This window comes from Tamandua tetradactyla, chromosome 8 (genome assembly GCF_023851605.1).
Source record: "Tamandua tetradactyla isolate mTamTet1 chromosome 8, mTamTet1.pri, whole genome shotgun sequence".
Lineage (NCBI taxonomy): Eukaryota > Metazoa > Chordata > Mammalia > Pilosa > Myrmecophagidae > Tamandua > Tamandua tetradactyla.
In genome coordinates this window covers 123,341,592-123,365,968 of record NC_135334.1, presented here as the reverse complement: position 1 = coordinate 123,365,968, position 24,377 = coordinate 123,341,592, and the positions used below count along the sequence as shown (strand labels likewise).

The 24,377-nt window shown below is 36.6% G+C and overlaps 1 protein-coding gene across 7 annotated transcripts in view; it reads right to left on the bottom strand.

Annotated features, from left to right (window-relative positions):
• ATG13 (autophagy related 13) overlaps positions 1–24,350 on the bottom strand; it is a 49,790-nt gene extending 25,440 nt beyond the window's left edge. The window contains exons 1-4 of one of the 7 annotated variants that reach the window (XM_077114577.1): positions 23,747–24,350; positions 2,448–2,529; positions 1,398–1,478; positions 695–814 (exon numbers count right to left, since the gene is read on the bottom strand). In XM_077114577.1, the coding sequence (XP_076970692.1) occupies positions 695–814; positions 1,398–1,478; positions 2,448–2,516 (270 nt within the window). In that variant the 5' untranslated portion in view covers positions 2,517–2,529; positions 23,747–24,350. Of the gene's footprint in view, positions 1–694; positions 815–1,397; positions 1,479–2,447; positions 2,530–6,227; positions 6,253–23,516; positions 23,643–23,746 lie in introns of those variants that run through there. The other 6 variants (XM_077114572.1, XM_077114574.1, XM_077114578.1 and 3 more) reach the window with 6 other exon arrangements.
• Between the last annotated feature and the right edge of the window lie 27 nt (positions 24,351–24,377).

Below are 24,377 nucleotides of genomic sequence, written 5' to 3'. Positions count from 1 at the left end.
TGGAGTCCTGGGCTCGACACTGAATATCTTGGGATTATCAAATAGCTCCTCTTTTGACTACATCCTGTTTTTTTTCCTTTCTTTCTTTTTTTTTAATGTGGAGACATACATAAAATACAAAACTTGTCATTTTAACCATTTTTTAAAACCACTTTTAAGTGTACAATTCAGTGACATTAATTACCTTTATAAGGCTGTCCTACTATCACCACTGCTTATTACTAAAACTTTTTTATCACTCACAACAGGAACTCAAAAGTATACATGTTTTTAATACTTTGATATGTTATATCCAAATTGCCCTTCAGAAAGACTGACACTTTTCAAATGACGATGAAAGCCTTTCCCTCCAATTCTTTAATGAAATGACAATTTGGAAGCTACACTCTACATAAACAAAGCACCACGGGAAACTTAAAGAGAGCATGGTTATCTCTCCCACTAGAAGGGGGAGATTTTCTAGAGCAAGTAGGTAATGAAGGATGAGCAGAAATATGTCATAGGAAGATGAGGGCAGAGAGCCTATTCCAAATGGATGAAAGAAAAAGTACAAAAATAATGACCTCTTCAGAGAATGAGGGGAAGTTCAGAGAGGGAAGAAGCAGGAATAAGTCTATAAGGCTGAGAACTGGGCTGGAACCAGAGTGAAGGGCTTTGAGTGCAAGTTAAAATACTACGCTGGTCCTAATCTTACCTCAGAAGTCTTGAGTGAAATCTCCACACACATAGACCTCCCAACTGCAGGCAGCTGCCCTGCCAATGCTTTCTTTGCTTCATGTGTAACCTCTGGGATGTCCTTGATTGCTAAGTTGAACTAGGAAACAAAAAAAGGGGCTTTTGTGTCTTAAACACTCACAAGGAAAATTATGGAAATATAAAATAGTAAAACCTTATGTTGGGTAATGCACATAATTGCTTTGATTGATTAAGGACATTCATTCACTTCTCCCTTCCCCTTAAAAGATAACCTGCATCAAAGTCCAGGGTATTTGGTCAAAAAATAAAATTACCTAGTACAGAGATAGTTATTTTTGTCTTCCAAAGACTAAGAGCTTAACTTTTCACCATTAAAGCAGGAAGCCAAGAATCAAATAAATCCAGGACTAACATCTGATAAAAAAACACACTTTCCAAGTGAATGGATCAAATGGAATTAGATATATATATATATATTTTTTTGCATGGGCAGGCACCAGGAATCGAACCCGGGTCTCCGGCATGGCAAGTGAGAACTCTGCCTGCTGAGCCACCGTGGCTCACCTGGAATTAGATATTTTAATAGAAGGATTTAGTAATACTATAAATAATATTCTTTATTACTGCACTTAAGAACTTTTAAATTCATTCCTTGTGACAAACACCACAGTACACTCCTCAGCAAAGAAGAGAATTTTTACCCAATCTGAACCAGTTGGGGATGAAGATGAACGAGTACATATCTTCTCGCCAAGTCGAGCCTGAACAATCACTTGGACAGTCTATAAAAATCAAACAAAGAAACAAAGGTAACAAGTCTTTAAAAACTGATTTGGCTCCTGATCCAAAGCAGGGTTAAAAGGATACTCATTAATCTTAACTTTACCTCTGGGAAGGACAGAATTTAAAGCATTAATGAATAGAGAGAAAAGAGAAAATACCATACAAAAAAAAAATACTAAACAATCTGAGGGTAGACTGTCAACCAATTAGTGGAATTATAAGTTTGAAGCTTGAAATCCATGATATCCTCACATGGCAGAAGGAAAGCTGCACATGGTGGCTTATGACTTTCATAAAGAAATAAGTCCAATTGTGGAGCGCTACAAACTTATGCAATCATAGTACATTTAAATCATAGTCGATTTAAAGTACCTCCACAATTATTCATATCATTTGCCCCATATAGCAAAAGTCTCCCAAATAACTTTATAGCCAGAATCTGTATTGCATAGATGGTTCTAGCACGGTCACGGTTGAGAAAAAGGGAGTGATGAAGGTGAAAATAATTTTATTTTAGGTTTAGAAAAGTATAACTTCTAAGGCACTTTAAATTCAGTTTTAATTCCCCATTTACTAGGAAGGGTAAAATAAATGTTAAGTTGAACATTTCAAGATAAATTGATGCTTATGGAGAGATGTCCAATATGCTGGCCATTCTAGCTCAGTCTTTATTCCCACCTCAAGGGAACATACTATGCCAATAACCTGGCATAAGAGCTTGACATTTCTGCAAACAGCCTTGCAAAAAAAATTTTTTTTGAGCAAGTAGCTCTGGAGAATTGGAAGTTACATTTTAGTTACACCCACAGCACCCCCCCAAATTTCACAGTTTGGTTTACAACAGACAGAAGTATCTTTCAAAACCAGCAAGCTGCAAGCTGTCATGCTATATTTCCAAAAAGGGTTCTCAACAAGAAGCATGGAAGTTATTTCTAACAGGTATAGGCTCAAGAAAATAGGGATAGTACCTTGAGAGCAAAAAATTTAATGAATTTGTCCAGGTCCTTCCTGTCCTGGGAACTGAGATCAGTATCCATTGCCTACAGGAACCTAAAACAAAACAAAAAGTAAAGAAAAATGTGATTCATACCTGTTTAAAAAGCACATCTACAATCAAAGCATATAAAGACAGCGCTCTACTAGCTGTAGGAAAAGTCAAGTGGGAGGAAACATTTTTTTTCCCTAAAGATACCAGAGTGAAAAATATTAAGATGCGGAAATTATCTTTTGAGGAAAAGAAATTCGACACAAAAAAGCTATATCTAGGAACCAAAAAAATGGATAAGGACAAGCTATTTTACTTGAATCTCAAACTTTGAACCTTAAATAACTTACTAAAAAATGGCTTATTGCCAGTATATTTAGGACTAAAGAGTTTTAAAAAGACAAAAATTCTACTAAATCAGTGAGCTAGTAGAAAATGAGTTAATTTATATTCCTTCAAAAGACCATTAAGTCAATTTAACTTTGGGGCGGTTTGGTTGGGTGGTTTCAAGTTTAATAACGAACATGAACACTTTTAGGCTGAAAAGATGTGAGATAGGGATTGTATGAGGAAGAGGGTATTTAGGGAGAGCAAGCTTGAACAAAGAGGCATTACATGAAAAAATAGGCTTAGAAAACTTAGTGATAGTATCAACAGAATGGTGCTTTAAAAAGATAGTTTTGCTGACATAATGTAGAAGAATTTTAAGCATGAAAAAAAGCAGGGAAAATCAATTCGGTCCTTGGAAATAATTCAGGCGTGTGGCTAAAACTACCATAGGCATGATTTCAAAATGGGAAATATTTTAAAGGAAGAGATGCTGGATTAAAAGACTGACTTCACAAAGGGGACAAAGGAGCACCCAGACTTTTAACTTGGTTGTCTGAGAAGTAAGTTTGACATGCTTTCCAAAGACAAAAAAAAGGGATGCTAGATTGAGAACTAGTTTTAAGGAGAGGTAGAAACAAAAGGGAAGAGTTGGAAAAGGAAATGAGTAGAGCTTAAAAAACAAAACAAAACATTGATCTTTGCGATATAATTTACACATAGTGAAATGGACAAATCTTGGGTGACCAATTCAATAAATTTTTTACATGTATATAATGTGTACACCCATGTAACCCACAGTCCAGATTAAAACATAGAACATCCCAATATTCCCAAGGACTCCTTTGTGCCTTCTCAATTAACAAACCCCTACCCAAAGGTAAACATTATTTTAACCTCTGTCTCCATACATTAGTTGTGTCTGTTTTTTATTTCTTATAAGTAGAACCATATGACTCTTTTGTGTGTGGCTTCTTTTATGTCTGTGAGATTATTCTCTACAGCTGCATGTAGCAGTTTATTCTTTTTTCACTGCTACATAGTACTCCACTTTATGTATATAACACTATCAATCCTCCTGTTGACAAACATTTGGGCTGTCTCCTGTTTTAGCCTATTATATTCTTGCACACATCTTTTGATGTACATAAACATTCACTGTTATCGGAATAAAATCAAGAGTGGAGATTTCAGGTCATAGAGCATACAACCATTTAGGTTTTATAGATTCTACCAAGTTTTCCAGAGCATCTGTAACAATTTATATTCCCACCGGCAGTGAATGAGAGTTCCAGTTGCGTCTTTATTACCCCTTGGTACTGTTTTTCTTTCATTTTAGCTATCCTAGTAGGGATATAGCAGTATTCATTTAATTGCCTTTTCTCGAGGACAGCATTTTCCCTGTTAGTAACTTTTCATTTGCTTATTTGCCATTTGGATAGTTCAAATCATTTGTACATTAAAAAAAAATAGTTCTTTATATATTCCTGATATAATTACTTTGTTGCCACATGTACTGCAAGCATCTCCCAGTTTGTAGCTTACCTTTCTTACAGAACCTTATTTATTGAGGTATAAATGTATACAATTTAGTAAGTTTTGACATATGTATGTATCAGTGAAACCATCACCACAAATATAAAATAGTGAGCCACTCCCCAAATTTCTTCAGGCCCCTTTGTGATTCCTTTCTCTGGCTCCTCTTCGTCCTTACCCAAGCAACCATAGATATTTTCTGTTTATCACTTATAGATAGATCCCTATATGTATTTTCTAGCGTTTTTATATGAATGGAATTACACAGTATGTACTCTTTTTTGTCTGGCTTCTTTCACTCAGCATAATTATTTTCTGATTCATCCATGTTGTGTATTAAGAGTGCATTCTTTTTATTACCAAGTGGCATTTCCTCCTAGAGTCTTTTGATAAAGTTCAAATTATCAATTTTTTCTTTTATGCTTGGCACTTTTTTGCAGTCTATGAATCTTTGTCTATCACAAAATTATGAAGCATATTCTCCTACAATTTATTTTAGAAGCAGTATTGTTTTACCTTTCACATTTAGAGCCACGATCTATCTCAAATTAATTTTTATATATGGCATTAAGTTTCCTTTTAGCCATCAGTAACATTAATTTAGTAGGTTTAGTTAGGAACACAAGGAGATGAGTCCGAAAATGACAACTCAGGATCTAATGGAAAAGGTTAAAGCTAAAGTTGGAGACAGAACTGGTTCTGAGATAGAACAATGGCAGAAGATGAAATCACCAGAAGCTAGAATGGAAAAACAAAATAACAAAGGCCCTAGGAAAATATCCAGAGAAACTAACCACAAAAAGGAATGCATACAAAGACAAGAATTAATCAGAGAAATAGGAGGCAAAATGATTTCTAAGCAGAGTTCATTGAAATCAAGGAAAATGAAAAGTTTCAAGACAGAAGGGGTGGTAAAACAGCATAAAATTCTCCAGAGGTGAAGGAAAGAACTAAGAAAAGTCCACTGCACTTGACATGATTTTTGAGAGGATGGTTTCTTGGAGTGGTAGTGAGGAAGGACTCAGCTACTTTGGAAAAGTTAGATAGGAAAAGAGCCCAAGCTGTTTTGCTGAAAGGATTTTCCCAGTAGGATAGGGATATCTAAGCAAATTTCTGGGATTGGTGAAAAAAACAATGAAGGAGAAATAAAACACATGAGAGAAGAAATAATCGTTGGAATAAGATGCCACAAGAGATGGAGTCCACTATGATCAAGAACACAGCTGCAGGGCCAAAAGTGATCCAAATCATAAATGACTTATCTTCTGGGATCCATCATATGTAGGTTTGAAATCATGTGAAATATACATCCACCATCAGACTTTTCAGATTTTGGTTTAAAAGAACACTCACAAATGTAAAGCAAAAATAAAAAGACTTTTTAACGGCTTAAATGACTCACGCCTCTGAGGCAAGCAGCAATAGATAGGAAATAAGAAGTCAGCCCTAATTGCAGATTGTGCTCCCATACTTTACTCTAAAGTGGAGAACTGTATTTTCATTACCAGAGCATCTACTAATGCAAACATTACAATGGAAGAATGACTCTCTGACTTTTTATACAATTTAGTACTAAAAGGAGCCAAAGGGGTGAGGTCACAATTGGAAAAAAATTATTTCGGAGGCATCAGATGTTCCCTTGACACCTAGTCATGAAAGAGAGAATTCATTCTTTATGATGTAAATATATGATAAGGTTTACCTTGTGCTTTGCTCTAGGCAGAATTCCTTCTTTGAATGCTCCATTAAATAGTGACAGAAATTTGGTATGAACATTTAAAATATCTACAATTCAACTCTTTTTTTCTGTACTATATTACTACTTAGCTACTAAATCCTTCAACTCTTGCTATACATTATCTTTTATTTGCAGCATTTCCTTCAATCCCATAGATATTACCTTAATCCAGGAATTTATCTCTTATTTAGAAGAGTCTCACATGAGATGGTTGCTTACTTTACCTTCTAGTTTATGCTGTAAACCTCAGGCAAACTAAAAGACTAATCTCTGTAAATTATTACATCATCATATTGCTTCTATGCTCCAGAACTTTTGGCAAACTCCTCAGACTGTCCTCCAAAAATCACCATGCCAAGCCAGCAGGGAAAACAGGTGAAGTGATTTAGAAAAGCTGATCAGAGAGCCTGGCTGATAATTTGAGGAAAGCTCTTGGTCACTGACTGGTAAACAGTGAGCCTGAGCCAGGATCCAGTCCTTGGATCTATGTGCTTAGGACACTAATATTATTACTTCCGTCAAGTTTTGGAGAAAACACTTCAATTACAAAGGACAGACTATATACTATAATTCCAATTTATCTACCGAGAAATAAACAAGACAGAAAGAGAAGCATCAAGTGAGCAACATGTTTTGCCTTTCCAAAAAGGAGAGCATTTTTGGACACTAAAATAGTATCACAAGGTTAAGTGGTATCATCCCACTATAAGCCTCACATACCATTCTCTACCACAGGTTGCAATTCTGTCACCCAGAGCCCAGAAAGCCTTCTTACCTGACTATATATATATTTGACTTTCTTTTTTAGACTTGTATTTGTCACTAGCACATTCCAATTGCCAAAGTGATCATCTACACAAGGGTAGAGACTCCCAGATGGGATCAGGTTTTAAGGCAATACATCAGCTGCTTGGGGACTAAGCCAAAGAAGAAAGGCTTTTAGGATACCACTTAGTTTAAAACAGGGTCTTTTCACCTCTGAGCATTCTAGACTCTCAATTATGCTTAAACTCTTCGGCAAGCTCTTCAAATTTCTTTCCCCTTTCTGGTAAATTCATCTGCATTTCTTACTACCTTCTTTATTACATTTTTTGTTTTAGGGTCAAAACCCAATTACTGTTAAATTTCAGATATTTGCAAAAAATTCTATATGGTTCTCACCCACATATACTTAACTCTTATCAAGTGTCACCTTTTCAAAACAGCTTAATTAGATAAAAACAAACAAATATGGGTTAGCACCATTCCAAGCCGACCTGGTGATTAAAGTCTGTTCATTTCTGTTCTCTGGCATTAAGGCAAAGCCTGTAGGAAATTCTGAGACAGATTAAGTAACGGGAAATCAGCCGCCTGAAAGATGCGCCAAGGAGCATGAGGTGTATTGATTATGAAGTGGAATGAATTTCAGAGGCAGGAAAAATATAGAAGGAAAGTTATGACTGTGAAGCACAGCTTTTTATTAAGGTGCCGTAATTGAAGAGAGAAGTTTAAATCAAATAGATAAGAAAAACATAATTAAAACAAATTAATCATGGATCAACATCTTGCTGGAGATCCCTCTTGTTTATGAGATTTAATTAAAATTATATTGACAACGTTGCTGTTCCTAATTTGATGTACTTGCATCATTTCAGGAACTTCCATTTGCTTGTTTGTTTTTTTTCTTATAATTCAAATCTCTGAGGCCTCGATGAGCAGTACAGCATGACACAAAACAGATCTAAGATCATAAAGTATTTTCTACCTCTTCTCTCCCCTTTTCTTCTTCCTCACGGACATGATAGAGTGGCTTGGGTTGAGGTCTTAGTGTGTTTGATAGCCAGTAACCCTGTCCGTCATCCGTGTAACCACCCACTGACAACCTCAAGTGCCCATTGGAATAACTCTCCCTTTGCTAGCTTTATATTACATCTGGGCTATAAGAATCTTAAAAGAAAAGAAAAGAAAAAGCAGTATGGTCTTCTGATGGAATACTATAGCGTGATACAAACAATGAACTGGCATTGTACAGACATAATGTTTGAGTGAAAGACGCTAGATAAAAGAGCGTGTACTGCAGGAGTCCACTTGTCTGAATGTTAAGAACAGGCAGTATTCATCTGTGGTGCTAGAAGTCAAAATGATAGTTGCTTCTGGAGGACCGGTTGGGTATTGACTAGGAAGGTACATGAGAGAAACTTCTGGGTGCTGGATATGTTTTATATCTTGATTTGAGTGTTGGTTACATATGTGTGAATACTTATAAAAAAATCAAATTATACACTTAAGATTTATGTACTTTATCATATATGTTGTACTTCAGTTGAAAAGTGAAAAATAAAACAACCCATTCACATATTTAGAAAAAACAAAACAAACAAAAAAAAACAAATAAACTGCATAATGATCCCACAAATATAGTTTACTGGACCTTAAAACTTAATCTACGTTTATTTCCCTCAGGCTCCCTGTTTATAACTTTTCTTGATAAATAACCTCATTTAATGAAGACCTTTCTTAAAAACTTAAGATTAACAACTAACGATTATTCACTGGACCTTAAATAAAAGAATTTTAATTTTTCAACGTTCTCTGCACATCACTTTCATGAACAGAAATTCATAACAAATAACTTTGAGGTTTCCAAAGTGCCAAGAGAACAAATTTGTACTAGGCTAAAGTGCTTTTGAACAATTTTCTGAAAAAATAAATCCTCCCATCATGATTATAAATAATCACCAACATCCAAATTCTGAAAAAATAAAACCTCCTATCATGGTTGTAAACAATCACCAACATCCAAATACTAGGTCGAAGATTCTACAACACTGCTTAAATGTACGTGATATTAACTAAAGGAAAAGGTGCACTTAACTGGATAGGTAGGTTCTCAAGATCTTTTACTTACCTTTGTACTGAACTGACAATTTTAATGAAAACATAAATTAAAAGAATTCTACCTAAATAGGCAAATAAAAGCGGATTTATCTGAACCAGCTTTCCAAACCCAAGTAAAAGCATAGAAATATAAGAGCTATAAAAACAAAAACAGCCAGTAGCCATGTTTCTTCATGATGATTGAACAATGATATAGCTTTCACAATGAGACTCTGTGAATGTGAAAACCTTGTGTCTGATGCTCCTTTTAGCTACTATATCAACAGAAGAGTAGAACATATGGAATAAAAATAAATAATGGGGGGAACAAATGTTAAAATAAATTTAGTTTGAAATGCTAGTGGTAAATGAAAGCGAGGGGTAAGGGGTATGGTATGTATAATCTTTTTTTTCTCTATTATCGTTTTATTTCTTTTTCTAAATTGATGCAAATGTTCTAAGAAGTGATGAATATGCAACTATGTGATGATATTAAGAATTACTGATTGTATATGTAGAATGGAATGATATCTTAATGTTTTGTTTATTTTTTTAATTAATAAAAAAAGTTAAAAAAACAAACAAAAAAAAAACAGACCATTGCTTTCATCTTTCTTTGCTTTGTATATGTGTTGTTAAGCAATAAAAAAGTTAAAAAAAAAAACAGAAGCAGCAATAACAAATGAAAGACGTCAGCAAAATATTGGAAAACAAAAAGCGAACAGTTAAACATAAAGATTTCAATGTGCATGTTTATTTCTGTTCGTTCCTAAAAAAGGGGTGTGTAGAGGATATTAAGACCCATAAACCCACATGGACAGAGAGCAGGCACAGAAGCATCAGCATTCTGAAAGATACAAAGTAGAAGGAATGGGTAACTGGATTAGCAGAGCAGAACTGAAATCCAAGCCAGCAGTGTGGGGCACCCTAAACAGAGAGCATAAGAAAGGTTAACATTAGAGGCAACAGATAACTTCTCAAGTAGGATGGCAGGTGGGATTGAAAACAAGAGGATTGTTGAAAGTCAGCACAAGAGGCAGTTAGACCCCCTAACCCCAGCCCCACATCTTCCTAACCTCACCCAGGGTACGATTGCTTAGGAGTGGACCTGGTTTTTTAGAAACATGGAACCAAAAGGATTCTGGATTTCATTCATCCAAGTCTACACTGCATATACTGAACTGTGAGATACTCCTTCCCCCATTCACTTGGCTTGCAAAATACTGGCAGCTATGTTGGAGGATTTCCTCAAGTTACTGGTGATACATGACTATCCCATTCACATTTGCGCATGAGATACCAAAATGAAAGTCAGAAGTTCAGTGTGTATGAGTGAGGCTGAGGTTGATAGAATGCCTCACAGCAAGGTCATCAGGAGCAAGCTGCCTTTTTTTTTTTAGTTAAGAGAAATCTCAAGCATCAGTATATACGGTTTTCCCCTCTAGGGACACCAGATTTACCCAAAGAAGGCTCCAGTCTCCTGCTGTGGAACAGTATGCACCTGTCTAACAACTTTCTGGAAGCAGCAAGCAGCATGTGGGAAGCAAATAAAGATTTTCACTTAATCTGTCTCTGTTCAGCCCTATACTAACTTGCTCACTCCCCCTTCTCCTTCAAACTGTACCTGATATTTCTGAATCTATAGCCTCCCTATTTTGAAATCTGAACCTTAGCTATCTGGTATTCCAATTCTTGAGCCATTCCAGTGTTCCATGGTACAAATTATTTCACTTCCCATTGCTTATGTTCTCTCTGTACCAGATTGTCGCTTCTTCTGCACTGCTAAATCAGTTACAAAATCCTGATTTCCTTCTTCCAACAATGTAAAAAAATTGTCCATTTTCTACTCTACCATTATCTCTGTCCTTGAATATTTATACCCCATTTATTCCCTTACTGTCTTTTTTTTTTTTTTTTAGGTTTATAGAAAAAAATATACATATAAAACAGTCAATCCGTCACATACAAACCTATTTTAGGTCCTAGAGATACAATAGCAAAACAACAACAAAACACACAAATATTCCCCTGACTGTATGGGGCCTGTATTTTTAATGGGGGAAAATAGACAATAAACAGAATAATTAAAATATATAGTATATTAAAAATTTAGAGTGCTATGGAGAAAGCTAACACAGGAAAGGTTTTATGGAAGGCCCTGTACTGAGAAAGTGACATCAGGGCAAGGAAATAGGAAGTTAGGGAATGAGCCATGGGGATATCTGAGGAAAAACAGAAGCAAAGACTCTAACATGGGAATATGTGTGGCATGCCTGCCAACAACAAGGAGGCCAGTATAGCTGGAGCATTAAGTAAACTAGATTAGTAGGAAATGAGATCAGAGACAAGGAGAAGGGCAGATGATATACAGACCTTGGCCACCATTTTAAAGGTTTTGGTATTACTGAGATAGTAAGCCGTCAGAGAATCCTGAGCATGGAATGGCTTAATCTGACATAGTTTAACAGGACCACTCTGATACCTAGAAAAAAATGAAAAATGACCTCACCCTATACTCCTAACAACTCAAAATGGATCATAAGCTTAAACATATAAAGCTAAAATTATAATGTAGAAGAAAACAGGAGAAATCTTGGGGTAGGCATGATTTTTTAAGAGAGGACACAAAGTACATAAACTATAAAAGAAAATAATTCATAAAAATTTAAAACTTGTTTGAAGGATATCTTTGAAAACTGAAAGGCAATCCACAGATTGGAAGAAACTATACCTGACAAAGAATTTTTATCTAGAATATAAAAAACTCTGACAACTCAGTAATAAAATTATTGTTGATGATATATGGATAAAAGATTTGAACAGACACTTCACAAAAGAACTTATACAAATGGACAATAAGTACATGAAAATATGTTCAACATCATCAGTTATCAGAAAACAAAGTAAAAACCACCACACACCCATAAAAATGGATAAAAAAATTAAAGACCGACAATATCATGTGTTGCTGAGAATGTGGAAAAATTGGAGCTTTCACACCTTGCTGCTAAGAATACAAAATGATACAAGCTTTTTGGAAAAGTTCAACAGTTTCACATGAAGTTAAATATATGTAACCGAGAAATTAGGATTTAAGGGATGATTTTGATTACTGAATAAATACACAGATAATCCTTTTTGCTTTCTGGAATATTGGAGTAGACAGAGGGAAATTCCTGAAATCTCTAAATCATAATCCAGTTACCTTGATCTCTGACAATGATTGTACAGCCCTTATCTTCTACCTCCGTGATTGTAAAAACCTTGTGACTAACTTCATTTGTACCCAGGTATCCAGTTTTTCAACTTTAGAGTCTTATAATCACTAAAGACAGCCCCTGACATTTATTAATAAAGGGTCTTGGGTCAGCCCAGAACTAATGCACCCCAAGGCCAAAGTTATCCTGGTAACTGTGTTGGTTTGAAAGGATGTATGTCCCCGAGAAAAGCCATGTTTTAATCTAAATCTTATTTTGTAAAGGCAGAATAATCCCTATTCAATACTGTATGCTTGAATCTGTAATTAGATCATTTTCCTGGAGGTGTGATTTAATCAAGAGTGGTTGTTAAGCTGGACTAGGTGATGACATGTCTCCACCCATTCGGGTGGGTCTTGATAAGTTTCTGAAGTCCTATAAAAGAGGAAACATTTTGGAGAAAGAGAGCGATTCAGAGAGAGCAGAGCAGAATGACATAGCTATGAGAAGCAGAGTTCACCAGCCAGCGACCTTTGGAGATGAAGAAGGAAAATGTCTCCCAGGGAGCTTCATGAAACAGGAAGCCAGGAGAAGAAGCTAGCAGATGATGCCGTGTTCGCCATGTGCCCTTCCAGATGAGAGAGGTACCCTGACCATGTTCACCATGTGCCTTTCCAGATGAAAGAGAAACCTTGAACTTTATTGGCCTTCTTGAACCAAGATATCTTTCCCTGGATGCCACTGATTGGGCATTTCTATAGACTTGCTTTAATTGGAACATTTTCTCAGCCTGAGAACTGTACACTAGCAACTTATTAAATTCCCCTTTTTAAAAGCCACTCCATTTCTGGTATATTGTGTTCCGGCAGCTAACAAACTATAACAGTAACAAAGACTGGACCTAACAAAAGTGGCCCCGCCGGACATTTGCAAGCTTAGACTTTGAGCTACAAGTCACCTATACCCTCATTCTGCTATTTTCTTTCATACATTTTGCAACTAAGCATGTAAATCAATCTGCACATGCTCAAAAATTAGATGACCTCTAATTACATCATCTGGGGCCACTGTGCTCATTATCCTAAACGCTGCCCATATTTCTCTAATAAAACTACCCGAATTACTGCAATTCCGGGAGACAGATTTTGGGTCACTAGGCCATCTGTTCTACTATAAGCCTAGTTATAAACACTCTCTTTGAAATTCCAGTGTCTCAGGAATTGGTTATTGAGTGTGTCAAGCAAAAGAATCCAAGGCCCTTGTCTGGTATACACTTACTGTATGATCCAACAATTCTACTAACTACAAAGTTCTCCAAGTTAATGAAAACATAGGACTTCATAAAGACTTCTACACAAATTTTATAGAAGCTTTATTTATATTAGTTCCAAACGGGAAACAACATAATTATGTAATAATAGGGTAAAGAATTGACAAATTATCATATAATCATACAATGGAATATTACTCAACAAAATAAAACCAGCTAACCAATAATCTCAGGATAAATACAAAACATAGATGAATTTTACATATTTAATGCTAAGCAAAAAAGCAGACACAAAAATGCACCCAGTATGAGTCCATCTATATGATGCCTAGAAAGAATAAATCTAACCTCTACTGACAGAAAAGAGATCACTGGTTGCCTAGGTTTGTTAGAACAGATGGGACAGATCAGGAAAGGGCGGATGGGTGATGGACTTTTCCATATTTTGATAATGATAATGATTATATGAGTTATAAATTTGCCAACATTTATCAAACTGTATTGTATTTTATCATATGTTAATTAGACCTCAATAAAATTGACTTTAAGAAAGGATTTCCTGAGACAAAATAAAGTGTCAATGGCTGAGAGATTCCAAACAGCGTCCAGAGGTTATCCTGGAGGTTATTTTTTACGCATTAAATAGATAACACCGTGTTAGTCAAGATGCAATAGAGAGGCGGGAGGGAACTGCCTGAAAATGCAGAACTGTTTTCTAGTAGCCATGTTTCTTGAAGATGATTGTATAATGATATGGCTTTCACAATGTGACTGTGTGATTGTGAAACCTTGCGTCTGATGCTTCTTTTCTCTACCTTATCAACAGACAAGTAAAACATATAGAATAAAAAAAAATAGGGGGAAAAATGTTAAAATAAATTTAGATTGAAATGCTAGTGATCAAAGAAAGGGGTATGGTATGTATGAATTTTTTTCTATTGTCTTTTTATTTCTTTTTCTCAATTGATGCAAATGTTCTAAGAAATGATCATGATGATGAATATGCAACTATGTGACAATATTGTGAATTACTGATATATATGTAGAACGGAAAAAAAAATCTCAGAAAGTTTGTGAATAGTAAAAAAAAAAAGGATTTCCCTGGTTGCTATGAAGAGAAGACTATCAGAAAGGCAAAAGTAGAAGTAGGGAAATGAGTTAGGAGGCTACAATATAACCTAATAATGAAAAGTCAGTACATTATACTTTAAACATATGGATTTACAGCAACTATAGATAAATGATGCTAACCTTAAGTGTTTTGAAGAATAAATTTATATATGGAACTGATCTAATACTGAACAGTTAAAGAGTCCATTTATTTTGTGGATGACTATTGTTAACTCAATTAGGTCATTTTGAATAACAGCTCCTGGCAGATTAACAATATTGCTTTCACATCTGTAAGGCCTATGTCTAGTCATACAAACCCTGAAGGCAATAACCTCAAAACTATTACAGAGATAACAAGATATTTTGCCTGCAATTAAAAAGAACAAAAACTTGCTAAGAAATTCTCAGCACAAACACTTTCAAGATGGCTAAGAATTTAAGTAACACTTTGTACCCACAAAGTACTTTTAAACTTATGCTTATCATGCAAGAATAGGTAGGTGGGATGGGGGTGGGGGCGGGAGGCACTGAAATTAAAATATACAATTCTACATTTACTCAGCTAACAGAGGGAGAGCAGAGACAATCCTTTTCCACTATAGTCACTTTTCCTGTAGCATGGAGTTCCATGTTTCCCTCCTGACATTTTGGCTTCAAAGGCAGCTGTGCAGTCAGTGGGGGAAGAAGGGAAAGCAATTCTTTATAGTAGAATGCCAATTAATAAATATAGAGGGAATAGCAGAATTCAAAAATCACGATTTTACAGCCATTACAGGAATAAATGATTTACCAATGGATACTAAAACTACTGGGTGAGAGTCTGTTGGCAAATGGGACATTTGCAAAATCATCACGCAAATTACTTACTAATCACAAAGGGAAGTCTGGTGGACACAATCTTAAAGTGAGCAAAGTTAACATACGAGTAATTTAAAAAAACTGACATCGTGTTTATCCTGATTGTGCTGTAATAAGAAGGATACGATATCATATGCTTAGCTTTCCTGCCAAAAATGCATAAACTGGATCTAACCAAGAGGAAACAATCAGAAAAACTCAAATTGAAAGCAAATAATGGGGTTACAGGCATAAAAAATGTCAACCTTCTGAAAGACAAAAATGGCTCAAGACCTGATATAGCCCAGAGTAATTTGGGTAGTGAATAAATAATTTATTTGTAAAGTCTCTTGGGGGAATGGGGGGAAAGGAAGAAATATTCAACTTCCCTATTTGGAGAATTTCCGGTATTCTTGAAAGCAGTGGGGACAACCCTCGAACTTGGGGTTCGCCCCTATGAAACTTATTCCTGCAAAGGAAAGGCTAGGCCTACCTAAAATTATGCCTAACAGGGTCACCCACAAAGAACCCCTTTTGTTGCTCAGATGTTGCCCTCTCTAAGCCAACTTGGCAGCTGAACTCCCTGCCCTCCTCGCTACGTGGGACACGACTTGCAGGGAGTTGTAACTCTCTCTGGTAACGTGGGAAAGAAATCCTAGGATGAAATCCTAGGGGGGACAAAGTGTAAAATAAATTGGGTAGATGGAACTACTAGTCAATGAGAGGGAGGGGTAAGGGGTATGGGATGTATCAGATTTTTCTTTTTTCTTTTTATTTCTCTTTCTGGAGTGATACAAATGTTTTAAAAAATAATCATGGTGATGAATACACAACTATGTGATGATATTGTGAGCTACTGATTGTAAACACGTATGGAACGTATGTTCATGAAGTTTTTTAAAAAAATATATATATATTTAAATGTATAGAGAAAAAATGGGGCTGAAGAACTGTTTTAAATTAAAGGAGACTAAAGATAAATGACAATTAATGCAATCACAGAATGGTTCTTGGATTGAAAAAAAGTTGCTATAAAGAAGAATATTGTAACAACTGGCAACATTTGAACACTACTGTATATTAGGAAATAGAAATGCACCAATGCTAAATTTCCTGAATTTGATACAATTACACTTTGGTCAATGCTCTTATTCTTAGGAGATAAAAATTTGCTTCTCTCAATGGCTCAGCCAAAAAAAAAGGGGGGTCGGGGAATACGAATGACTTTATTATATAATACAGTTTAACATTGAAAAAGAGAGTGATAGAAGTAAAACAATGTACCAAGGAGAACAACAGTGACTCTAGATGAAGAGTATATGAGAGTTCCTTATAATATTCTTTTCTAAATCCAATTTTTCTCAAAATAAAAAAAATTAATTAACAAACTAAAACTCTTCCCATCAACTGTGCTATAAACAGGGTAAGAATTTACAGTCCTTTATTAATTTTCATCAGCATAAAAGTTTTCTAAAATGAGGTCTATCTTCTATAAGGTTCTACTTCAAATACAAATATTTAAACATTTGAATGAGTGCTCTTGCACTTTAAAGATATCATCACAGGCCTTAACTGAAAGTGAAGCCGGCAAAGAGTTCAAGGCACTGTGGAAAACGAGTTTAAAACTTTGGATGGAGAATTTCAACACGGTTCTTGTGTGGGTCATGATTCAATCTCCAACACCTTGTATCCATCACCACTCATTCCTACTCCCTCCAGCCCCTGGTGACCACTAATCTACTTTCTACCTCTATGGATTTGCCTATTCTGGACATCTCACATAAATGGAATCATACAATATGTTGCCTTTGTGTCTGGCTTCTTTCACTTAGCATGTTTTCAAAGTTCAACCATGTTGTAGCATGTATCAACTCTTCATTCCTTTTTATGGCTGAATAATATTCCATTGGATGGATATACCATATTTTGTTTATCCAAATATTAGTTAAAGGACATATGGGTTGTCTCCATTTTTTGGTTATTATGAACAATGCTGTTATAACATTCAAGTAGAAGTTTTTGTGTGGACATATACTTTCAATTCTCTTCGGTTATTTATCCAGGAGTGAAACTGCTGTGTTATATGGTAATTCAACTTTTTGAGGAACTGTCAAACTGGTATTCAAAGCAGCTTTTCCATTTTACATTTGGTAGTAAGTTGAATTTTAAAATAGAAGCCTAATTAAAAGTAGGATATAAAATGAGGACAGAGAAGGCAGAAACGAGAGACATTATGTATGTGTCTCTTTTTGGTTTTCTCTCCAAGTATTTCCCTATTTTTCAGTCCCTCTGTGTTTCTACTCTCTTATTTAAGTTTATTTTTTAATTTACAAAAATGGTGGTTATTTTTCTTTCCCTTGGAAAACAACTGTAGTAAAAAAAAATTATTATTAAAAAATTTAAATATTCCTCTGCTTCAACAATTTGAGATAAATCCTGCCCTGGCCTCTGTCGAAAACAAACGTAATTTCTTCCTGGAAGAAAATAATGTCATCCTAGCTCACAAACTATCCTATAATTTTTCATACATGGTATCTAGCACATTAAAACAAAGTAGGCATTCATGGACACAGATTCATATGACCAAAATCTAAGAGATACAACAGATACTAAAAGCCTGTTAATAAGGGATTTAGATAATAGTTATCAGACACAGACTTTGAAATACTATGCTTAATATGTTCAATTAAACAAAGCAGATGATTGAAAAATATCACAGAACAAAAAACTATAAAAAGAAATCAAATACCTGCCATGGATGTCAAACAAAACAGACTCTAATACTAATTTAGTAGGGAATCAATATAGATTCTTTTGTAGGTAAAGTTTTAGGTATAGAGAGTGAGAGAGAAAGTAAAAGGACTAAAAGCAGAGAGATCAGCTAGAAACCTACTGTAGTAATTCAGATAGGAGTTGGTAATAGACTGGATTAGGGTAAAGTGGTAAAGAAGAAAGGGCATCTCCAACATCATGTAAGAGATATTCCTGAACCCATCAAAAAAGGAAGAAAGGGCAAACAAGTATCTTCAAAGGAACACGTGAATAATGGCAAAAGATTATCCGAAAATGACTCCAGATAATATTGTTAGCCTTTAAAACTGGAAAAAATGAACATAAATTACTGAAAATATAATTTCTATGTTTTTCTACTTCTAATGCAGGATTTTTTAATGTTTTAGCTTCAGGCTTTAAAGCTCAACATGGCAAAGTGGGAACAGGTAATAAGGAAAAAGATAAGTACAAAAATAAGAAAGCAAAATAAAACAAAATAGTAATTTCCCCACTTTCTAGGCATCAGAGTTATTATTAAATTAAGAAGATTCTTTTCTCCATTTAGAAAATTCTTTTTAGGAAAGTGAGAAACAGAATTGAGAAGCTTGAAGAACAACTGAAGGTCTCCCTCCCTAAAAGCTTTCAAAGAAAGGTTGAAAATACAGGAATAAGCAGAGATATACTCAGGAAGGGAGGGATTAAGGGATGGAGGAAAGGAAAAGTTAAGGGAAAAGGAAATAGAGCGGAAAAAGTAAAAGAAAAAGAAAGCAGCAGTGGCTACAATAAGAATTCCAGGCCAAAATAAATTAAATGAAATTAAAAGGGATACTGAATAATGATAGAAATAATCTCTGAAAATAGTCATAAATCTTTATATGTTCAGCAAATATACCAGTAAAATACATGAAGCAAAAATTCCTAGAGATATTAGGAGAGTTTGATAAACCAAAACTATATTATCTGAAAATTCAACACCTCTTTGACAACTCGAGTAGATATAAATTAAGAAAACTATTCTGGAGTATCTCAAAGTTAAACCAAATCTAATGTATATTTAGTGACACACTGGCTTTACCACCGTATGACCTTGGGTAAGTCACTCATTCTTTCTGTACCTCAGACTCCTTGCTTATAAAATAATAAATAATACTTATAAGGTTGTGATGAGCATTAAATGAGATAGCTCATGTAAAGCACCCAAAAGAGTACTGCCAAGTGTGAGATCCTCTTAGGTACTGAATATGACTCTACCTTTTAGATTCTTATCTCAGGTTCAAGGAATACATGATAAGCTAATCATGCTCTTGGCCACATGCACAAAAAATCCCAAGTTGTTAGTGTCTATAACCCAATAAGCTAGAAATAATGAATAGTTACACATGTTTAAACTAAGAAGTTGTTTCCCATAAAGACTGAAATAAAAACTGAAGTAACAAGTTATCTAGAAAAACAAAATGAAGAATATTTGATATCAAAACCAATGAGATACAGCAAAAGAAGCATTTAGAGGAAAATTTATAGCCTTAAATGCCTTTATAATTTTAAAAAAGCTTAATATCAATCACATAAGTACTCAATTTAAGAAAACAAAAAGAATCAAAAGAAAATGGGAGAAAAAATAAGTCCAACATTTGGTTTCCTGAAAATATCAACAGAAATTGATAACTCTTCACCCCCAAGAGAACCTCTTTTGTTGCTCAGATGTGGCCTCTCTCTCCAGCCAACATAACACGCAAACTCACCACCCTCCCCCTATCTGCATGGGACATGACTCTCAGGGGTGTGGACTTTCCTGGCAACGTGGGACAGATATCTTAGAATGAGCTGAGACTCAGCAGCAAGGGATTGAGAAAAATCCTAGAATGAGCTGAGACTCAGCAGCAAGGGATTGAGAAAACCTTCTCGACCAAAAGGGGGAAGAGTGAAATGAGACAAAGTGTCAATGGCTGAGAGATTCCAAACAGAGTGGAGAGGTAATTCTGGAGGTTATTCTTATGCATTAAGTAGATATCACCTTGTTATCTGAGATGTAACGGAGAGGCTGGAGGGAACTGCCTGAGAAAATGTAGAGCTGTGTTCCAGTAGCCATGTTTCTTGAAGATGACTGAATAATGATACAGCTTTCACCATGCGACTGTGTGATTGTGAAAACCTTGCGTCTGATGTTCCTTTTATCTACATCTTGTCAACTGAAGAGTAGAACATATGGAATAAAAATAAATAATAGGGGGAACAAATGTTAAAATAAATTTATTTTAAAATGTTAGTGATCAATGAAAGGGAGGGGTAAGGGGTATGGTATGTATAATTTCTTTTTTCTGTTTTCGTTTTAGTTCTCTTTCTGAATAGATGCAAATGTTCCAAGAAATGATCATGATGATGCATATGCAACTATGTGATGATATTGTGAACTGCTGATTATATATAGAATGGAATGATCAAAATAGGAATGTTTGCATTTATTTGGTGTATTTTTTTTGGTATTTTAAAAATAAAATTAAAAAATTATAAAAAAAAGAAATAGGTAACTCTATTTATTAATCAAAAAAATTAACAACAAACAAAACATTAAGATATCATTCCATTCTACATATATAATCAGTAACTCTTAATATCATCACATAGTTGCATATTCATCATTTCTTAGAACATTTGCATCGATTTAGAAAAAGAAAAAGACAACAGAAAAATAAATAAAACGGTAACAGAGAAAAAAAAAAGATTATACATACCACACCCCTTCGCTTTCATTTATCACTAGCATTTCAAACTAAATTTATTTTAACATTTGTTCCCCCTACTATTTATTTTTATTCCGTATGTTCTACTCTTCTGTTGATAAGGAGATAAAAGAAGCATCAGACACAAGGTTTTCACAATCACAGAGTCACACTGTGAAAGCTATATCATTGTTCAATCATCAAGAAACACTGCTACTGGAACACAGCTCTACATTTTCAGGCAGTTCCCTTCAGCCTCTCCACTACATCTTGAACAACAAGGTGATATCTACTTAATGTGTAAGAATAACCTCCAGGATAACCTCTCAACTCTGTTTGGAATCTCTCAGCCATTGACAGTCTCATTTCACTCTTCCCCCTTTTGGTCGAGAAGGTTCTCTCAATCCCTTGATGTTAATTCTCAGCTCATTCTAGGGTTTTTCTCAGTCCCTTGATGCTGAGTCTCAGCTCATTCTAGGATTTCTGTCCCACATTGTCAGGAAGGTCCACACCACTGGGAGTCATGTCCCACGCAGAGAGGGGGAGGGTGGTGAGACTGCTCATCGTGTTGGCTGGAGAGAGAGGCCACATCTGAGCAACAAAAGAGGCTCTCTTGGGGGTGACTCTTAGGCCTAAATTTTAAGTAGACTTGACCTATCCTTTGTGGGGTCAAGTTTCATATGAACAAACCCCAAGACTGGGGGCTCAGCCTATAGCTTTGGCTGTCCACACTGCTTGTGAGAATATCAAGAATTCAACTTAGGGAAGTTGAATTTCTCCCCGCTCTCACCATTCCCCGAAGGGGGCTTTGCAAATACTTTTCCACTCACTGAAGAAATAGATAACTCTTGACAGGTCTGATTGCAGGTGATAAATACCCTTAAGGTCATATTTTAAATAGGATCTAGATCTAAGCGTAAATCTCAATAAGTATTTCTTAGCAGTATCTCTTTCCTAAGGGCCTAATACAAAAGGAACTGAAAAGGGGGAAGAAGAAAAAAACACCCTTAAGACTGGAAAAACGTAAAATAATTTTTAAAACTTTTTTAAAAAACAACATCAAACTTATAAGAGAGTTGCAAAAATAATTCAACAACAATACATAAGAACTCCAATTGCCCTGTCACCCAGATACACCAACTTTTGGCAGTAAAGTGATTTTTAATTCACATGCATATGAATATAAAAGGAAACCAGTACTTTTCAAAAATAGCAGTAAGAAGTGATCACATCTATAAATTCTTGATTTACCTTTATTTTTACTATTAAGAAACTAACAGTCAAATCCACATGTTCATTGAGTTGTTTTCCTAAGCAATGGTGATCCACATTCTCATCCCTTCAAGTGCCCAAGGGCATAAGGGGACACCACTAGACAAGACAAATTTCCTTTGCAACCTACACCGGTCTTCAGAAGATTTCTCTAATACAGTGGAATACATTCACCGTTTACATGAAAATCAACCAACTTTTCTTTTAAAATAAATTTTAAGTCCCTTTAAGGATTTAAAATTCTTTTACAGATTTAAGATCTAAGCTTTAAGAAAGGTTTCTTGACTTCCTTGGGTAGAAAGGACTCTATTCTCCTTTACATTCTTCCTGCTCCATTGGATGTCATACCCTTGGAACTGTTATTAGTTTCCACAATTTGACAGAGAGGAAGTAAGGATCGGCAACTCTATTTCTACTCTTCTCCATTAAGCCATGCATAAACAAAACAGTGTGTATGGAAATTCATCTTCTTCAGCTGAATGCCCCACATTGGAAACTTAACTTTTAAATCATTTCAACATAAAGCTGAGGTAAGCTTTGCCCAAGAATAAACTCCTTTCACTAAAATATACATATTTTAAGACTTTCAAATCAACATACAAGCCAAAATATAAGCAATACGGCAACCCAAATATTAGCTGAATAGCCTGCATTTATTCCATTAAAAAAAAAAAATACAAAACTAAAGTTGAGGGTGGTGCCACGGTGGCTCAGTGGCAGAATTTTCACTTGCCGTGCTGGAGACCCGGGTTCGATTCCCAGAGCCCATGCCACAACAAACAAACAAACAGAAAAGTAAAGTTGAATAATAAAAGTCCATAATACTGAGGAATTTTTTGTGTTAATTCTTCAATCTCTGTAATCAAAGCAGTAATAGTGCTATGAGCGTAATTATTCGTATCATTTCTAAAACGAAGTAAAAAGGGTTTGAAAAGAAGGAAGATTAATATAAAAAATGAAGTTTTAGGGCTCTCTAGATATGAAGATCAAACAACTTCTCTCCAGACGAAGACTCGGAAATAACTACCTTCCATTCCCAGCTGTTTTCTCTTGCCTGGGGCCTGGTCACGGGAAAGGAGAAATAGTAGAAGTGAAATGCTGTCCTGGATCGACCAGACTGACTGGGGACACACTGACTGGGAAAGTGACAACTTACACGTTAGTCAGGAGCCCAGGAAGGTGCTTAGCTACTCACCCAGGGACTTACTCAACGAGTCGCAGGGTCCCACGGGTCTTCCCACTGCCAGTGGGAAGAGTCGTGAACCTTGGGTCCCCGTCCTCACCGGTGCACAGCCACCCTCACCCACACGCGGAGCACACACCCGCACTCAACAAGCCTTGACGGAAAGAAAACCCAGCTCAGCCATCCTAGTACCCGGCCCGAGTCACCTCCCCAAAGAGCCCTGCGTCCTACCCCAAAGGCTGAGGCGGGAGAGAGGAAACTCCGGGCATCTTTTCAAGACCGGCACGGCCCGGGAGCACTGGGGCCGGACCCGAGCCGGCCCGCAGAGGAAACGGGCTCAGGGCCCGGCGCGCGGCGAGGAGGCGTCCACCGCCGCCCGGAGGTTCCCGACAGGCCGCAGCGCCACAGCCTCCCAGCCGAGGGCGCTGAGAGATCCGGGGGTTATCCCCTAAAGTCAGTACCTGAGAAGCTGCGGCACAGAGCGAGGCTCGAGGCTGCTCTCATTACGGAGGCCGGGGCCCGGGGCCGGCCAGCCGCGCCTACAGCTGAGGAGTCCGCGCGGCGGGACTGCAGGGACAGCGCGGGTCGCCGAGAGGTACCTCAACGCCTCAGGAAGCGGGAGGCTCGCAGATCCCAGGTGTCTCGCTCCCAGTACTGTGAGAGTGGTCGCTTTCGCGTCGACCGGCGCCTTTCAGGGCTGCCCTCCCAGCTCAGACATTCACTTCAGCCTTAAGCCCGGAAGCCTGCCGGCTCCAGCGCCGCCATAGTCAGTGTTTGTTTTCATCCTCTCTGGTGGAGGCGGGGGAAGAAGGCTGGGGGGAAAATCCCGCTGCTAAACCTTAGCCGCACTTTCGCTGCAGCCAGGACGCTCTACTAAGCCTGTTGGTCCTAAAATCTCCCATAAAATTAGCTTTCTTTCATTATATCTTCATAAAACTATTTTTCCAAGCTTTTCGGAGGAAATACGGTGGTACGCAGGAGGTCTCTGAAAAGACGAGGACAGTTGGGCTCGGTGTGGAATGTGCGCTGCTGAACAGCAAGTCTCGGCGTCCGCGGCCGTGAGGACGCGGCGGGGGCTGGGAGCTGACGCGA